Raw genomic sequence first — 15,244 nt, forward strand, 5'->3', positions numbered from 1 at the left:
AACAATGAGACAATACACTGAAACAAGGCAATACAATGGGGCAATGGCACGACAATGAGTGTGAGGAACGGGCAGGTCTAAATAGTGCCTGTGAATAATAATTACTAATGAGTGCCAGCTGGTATAGGCCAGGCATGGCCAAGACAGGTGACACAAGGTATTTAGTAAAATAACTCACATCATTGTTAAAAGCATGTGTAAAGGAATATCTAAAAGGAAACATATGTAAAACAAACAACCCTTAAAGGAACATACATATGTAAAGATGTTAACACTATTAAAACCATGTGTAAAGGGAATGAGCCCTAAAGGAAACACAAGTAAAGTATTAACACTTATAAAAACATATGCAAAAGAGATGAACCTTTAAAGGAACATGAAAAGGATACCTTAAAGGAAACATAAGTAAAGATAAACCTTTTAAAAACACAAGCTAAAACGTACCACACAACGTGAACAGATAAAACACAGCACCATTAATAACATCCAGAAGACCTAGGACTAAAGGCCTGATGATAAGGTCCCATATCTGGAGCTGCTGCGTTTGGCCACCAGAGGGCGGCAGAAAAGCACTGTTCACATTGTTTGGTCCGGAACCCTGGCCGGACCCATGACAGTTTAAGCATCAACATGGCCTGGTTGCCAGCTAGAGCAAGCTAGAGCAGGGGTTCCCAAACTTTTCAGGCCAGGGCCCAGAAAATAAGGCATCAGAGAGCCGCGGCCCAATGCACATCGTCGGGCTTTTTTTTTTTTTTTTTGCCATGCGACCGATTTTTTAAGCCAAATATCACTTCAATCCTATTAAGTTAGTTCAAGTTAGTTATTCATTTATATGTGCTATTTATGAGAGGGCTAACTTGTTGCAAAATAATAATGATAATAATAATAGCCTCATTAAAATACTATTGTTGCTTCGGTTGTTTTCAGCGTTTTATGTGCATAATCTGTTATTTAGTTTGAAATGTTCGTTGAAATAAGTAGATTTTTAGTTTTTGTTTATTTATTAAGTTAATATAAAACCATATAGTCACATTTTAGAATACAATAGAATAGAATTTTAGAATACAACTAGAAACACTGTCCTGGCCTGCTTCTAAGTTCAGTGGCCTGACAAAAAAATAATAATAAAAAAAAAAAAAAAAAAAAAAAAAATCATCTCGCGGCCCACCCGTGGCTGGTCGCGGCCCACCTTTGGGTCGCGACCCCGACTTTGGGAACCACTGAGCTAGAGCATCACACATGATGAATGAGGAAAAGCAGTTGGAGCGAGTGAGACAGCGACTCGTCAGATTTGATTAAAACAGAACAAAAATAAATATTTTTGATTCAGAACAATTTGATCATGGATGAACAAAACATTCAATGCAAATGGTTGATTTGAATTTCAAGGACTTTTTAAGCACCTTGTTAAAGAATGGGCTGTTTTCAAGGAATTCCAGGCTTTAAATAATTTTTTTTTAAATCAAGCACTTCAAGGACCTTGTGCGAACCCTGCCTCCAGCACTTGGCACCGATATTAACATTTCTGTTATGGCCGATAACCGATATTATCAGTGGATATGATCTGTATTTAAATTTAAAAAAATGATGTCTATGACAATCAAATTTAGTACATACTGAAACAATGTTAGCCCACAATCCTGTGCTGCATCATTGTCACACGCAAGTGACACACGTGGCCGTGGAGTTGAGGATTAGAGTTGAGCACAGAGGTACAGACCGGCTGACACCTTCTATTCACGCAGGTTTTCACACGCTTCACCAACTGTGCTCTTTCTTACCCAACACCACAGAAAACCAGTTGGTCTTGTGCAAAAGAAGAGCGCCAGCCACACTGTCGCGGTGTAGGCATGTACGGTATATCGGTGACCATATAGGTATCAACAGCTGGTGTCTGTGATGTTTCCTGTCTGTGAACGGTATTGGTCCGATAAGCAAAACTGGATAGATATATATCGGTAAACATAGTGATAGTGATTTTTTTATTGATTGCATCGGTCCAATGAGCAAAACTGCCGATGTGAACAATGATTATTTCTCTGTCTAGCTGCCGTTGTGTGTCACTTGCGTGTGACAATGATGCAGCACAGGATTGTGGGCTAACATTGTTTCAGTATGTACTAAATCTGATTGTCATTGAAATTCATTTTTTTTTTAATTTAAATACATCATACATCATATCAGTATCGCCCAAAAAGTTAATATCGGCGCATCCCTAGTGAAAATATACCACACGTGTAGAAATAGGATTTGGCATGCAGCTCAGCAGCAGACACCCTCAACAACGTGCCCCTCGGAGCAACCTTTCATTGGTTATACTGGTTCTAGTGAATAGTTGTCACTCTGTTTTCAGGGATGAAGGTGGGGTGGAGGTGGGGTGGAGGGAAACAACGAGGTGGTGATCTTCATCTGCAAAGTTCTCTGAATCACCAACTCAGGCTCAAGACTCACGTTTGATTATCAGATGGCCCACAGCCTCGTCGGTGCCATAGCTGTTCCACACCTCGCAGGCGTACGTCCCGGAGTCGCTGGGCTGGGCGCTCTCTATCAGCAGCCCGGAGATGGTCTGACGGAACCTGCTGTCAGGCTCCAGGGGGCTGTTGTCCTTCAGCCAGCGGTGCTTGGGCGTCGGGTAGCCTGACGCCTTACAGGGCAGCTCTACCCGGTGGTTCACCATCACCTCGCGGCGGTCGAAGCCATCCAGGATAACCGGCTCAGAGTTGGCGGGGTCTGGAGTGAGAGAGAGAGGGAGAGAAGGAGGGAGGGAGGGAGGGAGAGAGGGGGAGGGAGAGAGGGGGAGGGAGAGAGGGAGAGGGAGGGAGGGTCGGAGAGATAGACAGAGAGAGAAAGAGAGACAAGAGGGAGAGAGAGATGGAGAGAGAGAGAGAGAGAGAGAGAGAGAGAGAGAGAGAGAGAGAGAGAGAGAGAGAGAGAGAGAGAGAGAGAGAGAGAGAGAGAGAAAAGGAGGAGGGGGAACGTGGCACTAATTAGTGTTGAAGAAAGCCAGCAACTTGACAGCACAATGTGATATTGATTCTTGGTGTTACAATTCAATTCAATTTGGATTCATCAGTAATCCGGGGAGAGGGAGAGAAGGAACGTGTGTTCCGTTAAGACTCAGGGATGAGCCAATATCTGATGTAACGTGTGCAGTATAGTACAGTATAAGACATTTTAATATGATCTGGAACTGATTTGACAACAATATAATATAATATTTTGGTGACAGGCATGGCTGAATTTAATCTCCAAACAGATTCTGATCCTCATGTGATGTGAAGCGCGTGACAGCAGGGGAACCAACGCGCTGAACTATTGACGTTGGTGTGTTTCTGCAACGATGAGTCGACGTCATGGAATTCCGTCGATTTGAATATTCACCGACGCATCACAGACGCATCATATTGTATTTGTTACTTATGTGCCGTCTTTGCCGTGGAAATGGCAGACGTTCAAAGTCATAACATTTGCAACATGTAACTAGTGCGCAATGAATGAATGAATCACGTTTGAAATATAAATAACTTCTGTTCATGATTCTGCGTTTCACTCGCATTTGATAACTCTTTTTCACATGGATTAGGCTAATTAGCTTTAACAATGCTTATTACTGAGCATATTTTATTCAAAAGGAAGATATTGATTTATGTATATATCGTCTTTTTTCAAGTCAAGAAAATACAATGAAGCTTATCTCACTCTTGGCGAGATTTCTCTCTATTTGTGTGTCTGAACTGTATTGTTATCTATGTTATTGTTCTAGCAAAGGGATTGCACAATTTCATAATTATTTCCCTCAGTTATTAGTGTGGGTGACCTGGCGTAAGCCAGGTTGCAACCACACTATAGTAATCTATACTATTCTTTATTCTTTATTCCTCAGATTTTTGCCAACAAACTCCTCCAAGAGCGTTCGCACCACACCACATACACGTGAAAGGGAACGACCGGCTTGCTCCAACTCGAGTTGCTATTACTTTTCGGACCGTTTGGCTACAAATCGACTTTAACAGGAAAATTCCGGTCCATAGGGAATGCATGGCGAATTAGAGTGGAGGAGCTGAAATAATTTTTTTACCACCACCTTGGGTAAATTGCGACAGTGATCTCAATTTTGGACGTAGATATAAAAACAACACATCAAAACGATGACACGGCTGTCCCCTCGCTCACAAAAGAAATAAATGGAATTGGACATTTCTATCTCAACTGATGACCATTTGTTTGAAAGTTATCCTCCACATAGACACCAATGCATTCTTCACTCTAGCAAAAAACAGATTTGATCGTTTTTCCCCCTTGTTTGCCGATCGCCACCCAGGCCACAATTGTCGACGGAATGACACAATATCGCACACAACCCTTCACATAACCCTTCAAGTGCTCACATTAAGAGGAATAAGGTTAATATCTTATACTTTTCTTTTAATCATCGTGAGACTGAAGGCATGCATCTGCCCTCATTGAAATACATTGGTTCCAGAGTGCAGACATCGCTGATTGCATCAGCCTAATCAGTGGTGAGCAGGTGTGCGTGGCTCAAAGGGAGCCGTTAACCCTTCACGGCCCCCGTTAACCCTTCAAGCTCCCTCTGAGACTTGCGGGTTGTGTCATTGTACTCAGTAGGGATGTCCTCTTTCATTGGTCGATGTTGACCACTCCCCCGATCCTTAGACCACACCCCCTTAGGCCACACCCCCTTAGTGTATCTCTTGAACCGTTTGTCGTAGAGACTTGCGGGTTGTGCCATTGTACTCAGTAGGGATATCCTCTTTCATTGGTCGATGTTGACCACTCCCCCAATCCTTAGACCACACCCCCTTAGTGTATCTCTTGAACCGTTTGTCGTAGAGACTTGCGGATTGTGCCATTGTACTCGGTAGGGATATCCTCTTTCATTGGTCGATGTTGACTACTCCCCCGATCCTTAGACCACACCCCCTTAGGCCACCCCCCGTTGTGTATCTCTTGAACCGTTTGTCGTAGAGACTTGCGGGTTGTGGCATTGTACTCAGTAGGGATATCCTCTTTCATTGGTCGATGTTGACCACTCCCCCGATCCTTAGACCACACCCCCTTAGGCCACCCCCCCGTTGTGTATCTCTTGAAACGTTTGTCGTAGAGACTTGCGGGTTGTGCCATTGTACTCAGTACAATAGTGTGTGTAATAGTGTGCTAGTGTAATAGTGTAATAGTGTGTAATAGTGTGCTAGTGTAATAGTGTGCTAGTGTAATAGTGTGTAATAGTGTGCTAGTGTGCTAGTGTAATAGTGTGTAATAGTGTGTAATAGTGTGCTAGTGTAATAGTGTGCTAGTGTAATAGTGTGTAATAGTGTGTAATAGTGTGCTAGTGTAATATTGTGTAATAGTGTGTAATAGTGTGTAATAGTGTGCTAGTGTAATAGTGTGTAATAGTGTGTAATAGTGTGCTAGTATAATAGTGTGTAATAGTATGCTAGTGTAATAGTGTGTAATAGTGTGCTAGTGTAATAGTGTAATAGTGTGCTAGTGTAATAGTGTGTAATAGTGTGCTAGTGTAATAGTGTAATAGTGTGCTAGTGTAATAGTGTGTAATAGTGTGCTAGTGTAATAGTGTGCTAGTGTAATAGTGTAATAGTGTGTAATAGTGTGAAATAGTGTGTAATAGTGTGCTAGTGTAATAGTGTGTAATAGTGTGCTAGTGTAATAGTGTAATAGTGTGTAATAGTGTGTAATAGTGTGCTAGTGTAATAATGTGCTAGTGTAATAGTGTGTAATAGTGTGCTAGTGTAATAGTGTGCTAGTGTAATAGTGTGTAATAGTGTGCTAGTGTAATAGTGTGTAATAGTGTGCTAGTGTAATAGTGTGTAATCGTGTGCTAGTGTAATAGTGTAATAGTGTGTAATAGTGTGTAATAGTGTGCTAGTGTAATAATGTGCTAGTGTAATAGTGTGTAATAGTGTGCTAGTGTAATAGTGTGCTAGTGTAATAGTGTGTAATAGTGTGCTAGTGTAATAGTGTGTAATCGTGTGCTAGTGTAATAGTGTAATAGTGTGCTAGTGTGCTAGTGTAATAGTGTGTAATAGTGTGTAATAGTGTGCTAGTGTAATAGTGTGTAATAGTGTGTAATCGTGTGCTAGTGTAATAGTGTAATAGTGTGTAATAGTGTGTAATAGTGTGCCAGTGTAATAGTGTGTAATAGTGTGTAATAGTTTGCTAGTGTAATAGTGTAATAGTGTGCTAGTGTAATAGTGTAATAGTTTGTAATAGTGTGCTAGTGTAATAGTGTGTAATAGTGTGATAGTGTAATAGTGTAATAGTGTGTAATAGTGTGTAATAGTGTGCTAGTGTAATAGTGTAATAGTGTGTAATAGTGTGTAATAGTGTGCTAGTGTAATAATGTGCTAGTGTAATAGTGTGTAATAGTGTGCTAGTGTAATAGTGTGTAATAGTGTGCTAGTGTAATAGTGTGTAATCGTGTGCTAGTGTAATAGTGTAATAGTGTGCTAGTGTGCTAGTGTAATAGTGTGTAATAGTGTGTAATAGTGTGCTAGTGTAATAGTGTGTAATAGTGTGTAATCGTGTGCTAGTGTAATAGTGTAATAGTGTGTAATAGTGTGTAATAGTGTGCCAGTGTAATAGTGTGTAATAGTGTGTAATAGTTTGCTAGTGTAATAGTGTAATAGTGTGCTAGTGTAATAGTGTAATAGTTTGTAATAGTGTGATAGTGTAATAGTGTGCTAGTGTAATAGTGTAATAGTGTGTAATAGTGTGTAATAGTGTGCTAGTGTAATAGTGTGTAATAGTGTAATAGTGTGCTAGTGTAATAGTGTAATAGTGTGTAATAGTGTGTAATAGTGTGCTAGTGTAATAGTGTAATAGTGTGCTAGTGTAATAGTGTAATAGTGTAATAGTGTGTAATAGTGTGTAATAGTGTGTAATAGTGTGCTAGTGTAATAGTGTAATAGTGTGCTAGTGTAATAGTGTAATAGTGTGCTAGTGTAATAGTGTAATAGTGTGTAATAGTGTAATAGTGTGCTAGTGTAATAGTGTGTAATAGTGTGTAATAGTGTGCTAGTGTAATAGTGTGCTAGTGTAATAGTGTAATAGTGTGTAATAGTGTAATAGTGTGCTAGTGTAATAGTGTAATAGTGTGCTAGTGTAATAGTGTAATAGTGTGTAATAGTGTAATAGTGTGCTAGTGTAATAGTGTGTAATAGTGTGTAATAGTGTGCTAGTGTAATAGTGTGCTAGTGTAATAGTGTAATAGTGTGTAATAGTGTAATAGTGTGCTAGTGTAATAGTGTGTAATAGTGTGTAATAGTGTGTAATAGTGTAATAGTGTGTAATAGTGTGCTAGTGTAATAGTGTGTAATAGTGTGCTAGTGTAATAGTGTAATAGTGTGTAATAGTGTGCTAGTGTAATAGTGTGTAATAGTGTGCTAGTGTAATAGTGTAATAGTGTGTAATAGTGTGTAATAGTGTGTAATAGTGTGCTAGTGTAATAGTGTGCTAGTGTAATAGTGTGTAATAGTGTGTAATAGTGTGCTAGTGTAATAGTGTGTAATAGTGTGTAATAGTGTGCTAGTGTAATAGTGTGCTAGTGTAATAGTGTAATAGTGTGTAATAGTGTAATAGTGTGCTAGTGTAATAGTGTGTAATAGTGTGTAATAGTGTGCTAGTGTAATAGTGTGTAATAGTGTGCTAGTGTAATAGTGTGCTAGTGTAATAGTGTAATAGTGTGTAATAGTGTAATAGTGTGCTAGTGTAATAGTGTGTAATAGTGTGTAATAGTGTGCTAGTGTAATAGTGTGCTAGTGTAATAGTGTAATAGTGTGTAATAGTGTAATAGTGTGCTAGTGTAATAGTGTGTAATAGTGTGTAATAGTGTGCTAGTGTAATAGTGTGTAATAGTGTGCTAGTGTAATAGTGTGTAATAGTGTGCTAGTGTAATAGTGTAATAGTGTGTAATAGTGTGCTAGTGTAATAGTGTGTAATAGTGTGCTAGTGTAATAGTGTGCTAGTGTAATAGTGTAATAGTGTGCTAGTGTAATAGTGTGCTAGTGTAATAGTGTAATAGTGTGTAATAGTGTAATAGTGTGCTAGTGTAATAGTGTGTAATAGTGTGCTAGTGTAATAGTGTGCTAGTGTAATAGTGTAATAGTGTGTAATAGTGTAATAGTGTGCTAGTGTAATAGTGTGTAATAGTGTGTAATAGTGTGCTAGTGTAATAGTGTGTAATAGTGTGCTAGTGTAATAGTGTGTAATAGTGTGCTAGTGTAATAGTGTAATAGTGTGTAATAGTGTGTAATAGTGTGTAATAGTGTGCTAGTGTAATAGTGTGCTAGTGTAATAGTGTGTAATAGTGTGTAATAGTGTGCTAGTGTAATAGTGTGTAATAGTGTGTAATAGTGTGCCAGTGTAATAGTGTGTAATAGTGTGTAATAGTGTGCTAGTGTAGTAGTGTAATAGTGTGTAATAGTGTAATAGTGTGTAATAGTGTGCTAGTGTAATAGTGTGTAATAGTGTGCTAGTGTAATAGTGTAATAGTGTGTAATAGTGTGTAATAGTGTGCTAGTGTAATATTGTGTAATAGTGTAATAGTGTGCTAGTGTAATAGTGTGTAATAGTGTAATCGTGTAATAGTGTGTAATAGTGTGTAATAGTGTGCTAGTGTAATAGTGCAATAGTGTGCTAGTGTAATAGTGTAATAGTGTAATAGTGTGTAATAGTGTAATAGTGTGCTAGTGTAATAGTGTAATAGTGTGTAATATTGTAATAGTGTAATAGTGTAATAGTGTGTAATAGTGTAATAGTGTGCTAGTGTAATAGTGTGTAATAGTGTAATAGTGTGCTAGTGTAATAGTGTAATAGTGTGTACTATTGTAATAGTGTAATAGTGTGTAATAGTGTGCTAGTGTAATAGTGTAATAGTGTAATAGTGTGTAATAGTGTAATAGTGTGCTAGTGTAATAGTGTAATAGTGAATAGTGTGTAATAGTGTGCTAGTGTAATAGTGTGCTAGTGTAATAGTGTAATAGTGTGCTAGTGTAATAGTGTGCTAGTGTAATAGTGTGTTAGTTTAATAGTGTAATAGTGTAATGGTGTAATAGTTTGTCGTAGAGACTTGCGGGTTGTGCCATTGTACTCAGTAGGGATATCCTCTTTCATCGGTCTATGTTGACCACGCCCATAGTTTGGCTCCTCCCCCTTTGTGTATCTTTTGAACCGTTTGTCGTAGAGACTTGCAGGTTGTGACATTGTACTCAGTAGGGATATCCTCTTTCATTGGTCTATGTTGACCACTCCCCCGATCCGTAGGCCGCGCCCCCTTTTTGTATCTTTTGAACCATTAGTCGTAGAGACTTGCGGGTTGTGCCATTGTACTCAGTAGGGATGTCCTCTTTCATTGGTCTATGTTGACCATGCCCATAGTTTGGTTCCTCCCCCTTTGTGTATCTTTTTAACCATTTGTCGTAGAGACTTGCGGGTTGTGTCATTGCACTCAGTAGGGATATCCTCTTTCATTGGTCTATGTTGACCACTCCCCTGATCCTTAGGCCACGCCCCCATGTGTATCTTTTTAACCGTTTGTCATAGAGACTCGCGAGAGACCCTCTCCCGTTGGCCGGCGGTGCACAGGCGTCACCCACACTTTCACAATTTCCCCCGCGCGGAATTGTCTAGTTGTTATTGTTACTGATGTTATTGTAAATATAGAATATTATTTTTAAGTGGTTGCACAATTTGAAAAAGCTCATGATATGTTATTTCTGGGGATGCTCGATATTGGCTTTTTTACCGATACCGATATACCGATATTGTCCAACTCTTAATTTCCGATACCGATATCAACCGATACCGATATATGCAGGGTTCGTTTTCGATGATGGAAGTGATTTAGGAAAAGCTTCGGCACGCCGAGAGGTACCCGTGGATTTAATCTCGCAAGGATCGGGGCAATATTCGGCCCGTGGGAGCAGTCACGGTTTAATACAATTTTCAGAGTGCAGAGGGGAGGTGTGCAGAGGGGATGCCAGACTAATTATTCTGCTCACAGCCCCGTTTTAAACTTTTAAGGTGTGGCAGTCAGCTCGAATCTGATTGGCTAGTATCGGTTTTGGACTCTACATACATGAATCACATGGTTGAGGCTGGAGAAAGACACCTACCCCATGCTTCTCCTCTAGCTGCAGTGAGCACAGTGTGTTAGAGAGAGTGAGAAGGAGAAGAGGGAGACATTAAAAAAAAATAAACAAAATTATAACACAGATGCACAGATGAAAAAGAATGTAAACTATATTAAAAAAAATTATATATATATATATATTTTTTTTCATATTTCATATTTGATATTAATTCATATTTTGATAGGGAGGCCTGGCTTCCGTTGGCTTCCATAAGGATTCGCCACTGACTTAGCCTTGCCTGTACTGCCTGTAGGGTGACCAGGTCCCAATAAACCAAATGTGGGACAAAGGGTATGTTTGTGAGGGACAATGTGGGACACCCTCCCCCCCCAGCGCGCAACCCCCCTGCCCTTTTGGTGGACTGTCCCTGTCCCCTCCTTCAAGGCTCATCCACCACTGTCCTCATTAAAATGACCACAAGCCTAATATGTTTTGCCCTTATTAATTTTATTTTTATTTTCCTTTTGTCTCTAATGGGTGTCAAAATAATAATAATAATAATAAATAATACTCAAAATTAATTAAATTAATTAAATGACCACCTAGACTTACAATCACTTATCAAACAGAGCAGGAACAGTAACAAAAGTCTCAACTCACAAGTCCAGGGATTCAGGGAATGAGCACCCTGACTGCAGGAAGTTGAGCATGTGATTATCAAAAATATGTGTGCAGTATATTATTAATATATTTTAGTGAAATATATGGCAATATCCATTCACACCATATCATAATATATGGAAATAGAATAATATACACACCAATATAATTACCATGTGTATATTTGTAAATATATTGTGGATATATCCTTTGATAATATATTGTTATTGTAATAAATTGAATAATATATTGGCAATACTCCCACTATATTCCTAATATATTTGCAATATATTTAATTTCCCTTAGGGAATCTACACCCTCATACACACATGAATTTAACACACCTTTGGTGTTGTGAAGGGCCAGATTAAAGCTGAGAATCTACATTTATTGTTTTATATACATTGTATATTATTTATATATACACGGTATATCCCTTTAAGCCTGCGTTCGAATCATAGTAATATTCGCTCTCCTTATTGGATAACGCCCTTAGGCGCCAGACCGCAAGCCCCCAAAGTCAGGTTCAAAGACAAGCCCGGGCTTGTCGCTACATGCCTGGAGACAGCGTATTGATTCGAGACGAGAACTGAGGTTTGGGACTAGATAATCACTTAAGTATATAATGCTGCGGCAGGTGCGAACAGTAGTTGTTCATCGTTGTTCATCAAGTTCATCCCGAGTCAACGTGTAGTGAAGTGAGCAGCAGTGCGTCTAACAGAGCGCTGAGAACCACGTGCGAATTGAATAGTAATAATAATAATAATGACTTGGATTTATATAGCGCTCTTCATGAGACCCAGAGCGCTTCACAGAGTCCATTATTCGTTCATACACAGTCATACCGGTGGTGGTAAGCTACAATTGCAGCCAGAGCTGCCCTGAGGCAAAGTGTCAGATTAATGCAGTAACGTCAAGTTCGACTTAATTTAATGTGAAGTAAATAGTTGTTAATTTATTGTATATCGTGCCAACCACAGTTCGTTCGTGTGTAGCATTACCCAGCGGTTCGTTCGTGTTAGCTAGTGGACCTTAGCCAGTGCGCGTGGACTAAATACCTTAGTACCAGCACACGAGGAGGCCTAGTCGGAGAACCTGCTGGACATGTGCACAGGAGAACCAGCGGTGGCGATTGCAGAACCATTACTGGTTGGATTATATTGATTGTGGAACGTGTTACCCGGAGAAGAGCATCGTTAATCTCCACTGTCGTTTGGGATTTAACCTCGTGAGGATTTACATTCGGGCTGGCCTCATGGACCGAGGCTAGCTGGCTATCATCGTTTGCTATCGAGCATTGGATTACAGTTATTGCTTTTGTTGCTGATCGTTGGATTTACAAGGACTGGCTTCTGTACGTGAATCCCCTTATTCTTCATTGAATCAGACTGAGTATCCGAACATTCCTCTATCCTCCAGACTTTACAACTCTGGGAGGAACCCAGTGTCTCCAGGCGGTACCAGCGTTGCCTTCTATAATTGCTATTATACGCCAGGTGGCGTCAGCCTAGTACCCATCGTAGGAATCATTCTATTCCCAGTGACTTATGCTACTGACTGACTTTATGCATATTCTTCGTCATACAAGCGCGACCCTAATTCTCATTCTGTAACCTAATGTTGCATAATAATAAAATACCCTCAAATACCATTTCTTTGTCAATGCCGTGTTATTATGAGTGTCCACCATATCTATTCGATGTACTGTCTGGCCAGTAATTAAAGTACATACCTAGCAGTGGTTTAATCTATCACAATCTTTAATACAGTCAGGGTTTTGTAACCCCTCAGTTACAATTGGTCCTTCGAGCCGGAGGGTATCAGTAATCTTTAATATCATATTAATATTGATATGGCCAGCGGTGGACACTCTCCAGACGGCTCCCCCAAATTAGAGCGCCCGCGGCGCAAACGTCAGCCACCTCCATACCTGGAGGAATACGCTTTCGTTTTACCCCCTAGCTTATCTAAAAAGACGTTAAATACGGATAAAACTGATAGTTTAAGCATGCCCAATCCTATCGACTTGTCGGCCCTTCCAGTAGAGACCCCAGTGGGTTCAAACGAAACTGAATCAGCTCACGGGGGGGACCAAGCGGGACATGACGTGACTATACCTCAAGACAGCGCCACCGGGATAGACCCCGGAGCGCCCCAGGATAAAGAAAGCGCCACCGGGATAGACCCCGGAGCACAACCAACCCAAGAGCGCGCACCCGAGACAGACCTCGGCGCGCAACCAAGAGAAGAGTACCGCGCTCAAGAGATAGACCTCGGAGCGCGCCAAGAGAACAGGTCTCCACCAAGCCCTGTCAGCGCCCGATCACCTCCATCAGTGTCATCCCCCAGCGAGGCTGACCAGAGACTGGCGCAAGCCTTGATCGCCACGCTGACAGCTTCAACCGAAAGAGACCGAATCCAGGGTGAGCGCTACCGTCTTCAAGCACAGGCGCTTAGTGAGCGCGAACACTCTGCAGCGGAACGAGAGCGCCTCCACACGCAACTCCAAGCACAAGCCCTTAGTGAGCGCGAACACTCTGCAGCGGAACGAGAGCGCCTCCAGGCGCAACAACGGAGTGAGCACGAACGCATCAGACTGGAGGAGAGGCGCCTCCAGACGGAAGAGAACATCCAGCGAGAACACGCCAATGCACAGCGCGAAGCGGAGCGCGACCGGCTGCAGGCGCAGATGATAGAACAATTGATCGCCAGGGCGACCCCCCCCCCCCCTCCACACGGAGCTCCCGGAGATCATCACGACACGGGTCTAGGGCACCTTCCCCTACCCGACAAATCTACACGGGACCCGGCCAACAGGAAGAACCTGCCTACGTCTCCGAGCCCCCTCCCCGACCGGTCTATACGGGACCCAGCCAACGGGAAGAACTGGCTTACGTCGCCGAGAGACTAACTAGAAGACTCCAAGACCTAGCGGAGGAAGAGGAGGGAAATCAAGCCCACCAGCACGAACCTACTTTGGACCAGGAGGCCCAGTACAGCCCCGACCTCAGCCCCGAGTCACTGCGCTACAAACCCCCGACCCAACTCAAGGGTGAGTTTGATGTACAGTCAGCACCGAGGAACAGCACCTGGGGGCCCGGCCTCTGGTACCCACCAGTACTAACCCACGACCACCCGTACGGGGAGACTCGCCCAGGAGGCCTCTCCCCCTACGCTCATCGGTGTCCCAGCCATCCATGGCGTCTTACCTTGGCACACCGACGTTCCCAGACTTTACGCGCGAGGACAGAGCACAGTACACAGAATTACGCATGTGTTTAGAGACTATAATGTCCGATGTCCACGACGAGTCTTATAAATATGCCATCCTCCTCAAGCATCTCAAGGTGCCCAGAGCGCATAACATAGCGCTGGCATATTCGAACTCAAGCACCCCATACTCAGCTGCTCTGGTGGCCCTCGACGCACGCTATGGACGCATATGGGATTACGTGATCCAAGAAATACGAGATATCGACCGCCTCCCCCCAGCCAAAGACAATAGAGCACTGGATGACCTCTCTATCAAGGTACAATCCCTCGTGGGGATGCTGGGGTCCCAAAAGGAGAAGGGGAGATATGAACTGTATGCAAATTCTAACGTGGAGCGGATACTGGAGAAGCTCCCTCCAGCCCGTCAAGAGCGTTTTCGGCGGCAGAAAGACCACCGTGACCCCAACGGCCCAGAACCATCCCTCCTAGACCTGGCTGATTTCCTCGCCAGGGAGGTCAGCAGTCTACGACTGGACACATTCGTGTGGAGTGGCTCTAGCCCTAGAGATGGACCGCGGAGGTTCAATGACAACCGCCGGTCAGTGACAGTTATGCACCAGGCCGAGTCAGTGCCGCAGCACAAGAACCACAACACCCCCCACGTGAAGGGAAAGTGGAAGATTGCCTGCCAGTACTGTGAAAATGAACATTGGCTGTCTCAATGTGACACCTTCAAGAAGCTGACCGCTGACGAGGTGAGTCAGTGGATCAAAGCGAACCGCCGCTGCTTCCGCTGCGCGCGCAGCCATATGGCAGCTGAGTGCCGCCTAAAGAAAAGATGCAGCAAGTGCGACGGCGCCCACCTGGAGGTCCTGCACGACAGCAACAAGAGGAGACCCGTACCACAAAGCAGCTCGAGAGTAAATGTCATGTATATAGACCCTGCGAAGAGCGGGAGCTCCCGAGTGCTCTTGAAGGTGGTCCGAGTGCTCCTAAGCTACGAGGACAAGGTCATGGACACTTACGCCGTCCTAGATGATGGGTCGGAAAAGACTCTCCTCCTCGCTTCCGCCGCAGCCCAGTTGGGTCTGCGGGGTACCGAAGAAACAATGACAATCCGTACTGTTGTGAAGGGCCAGATTAAACCGAATATATATATTTATTTATATATATATATTTAATTGTATTTGTATATTCTCTAATATTCCCTGATATCCCTTGTATATTCCTTGTACAATATGCATTGAATATCCATTCTAGCC

At 42.4% G+C, this 15,244-nt stretch overlaps 1 protein-coding gene across 1 annotated transcript in view; it reads right to left on the reverse strand.

The window, feature by feature from the left end:
• Window positions 1–15,244, reverse strand: part of dscamb (Down syndrome cell adhesion molecule b) — a gene marked incomplete at both ends in the record, with an annotated part of 450,395 nt that overhangs the window by 157,213 nt on the left and 277,938 nt on the right. The window contains 1 exon segment of the mRNA XM_084312177.1: window positions 2,452–2,730. Coding sequence (XP_084168303.1) covers window positions 2,452–2,730 — 279 coding nt within the window.

This window comes from Notolepis coatsorum, assembly GCF_963971535.1.
Source record: "Notolepis coatsorum genome assembly, chromosome: 1".
Classification (NCBI taxonomy): Eukaryota; Metazoa; Chordata; class Actinopteri; order Aulopiformes; family Paralepididae; genus Notolepis; species Notolepis coatsorum.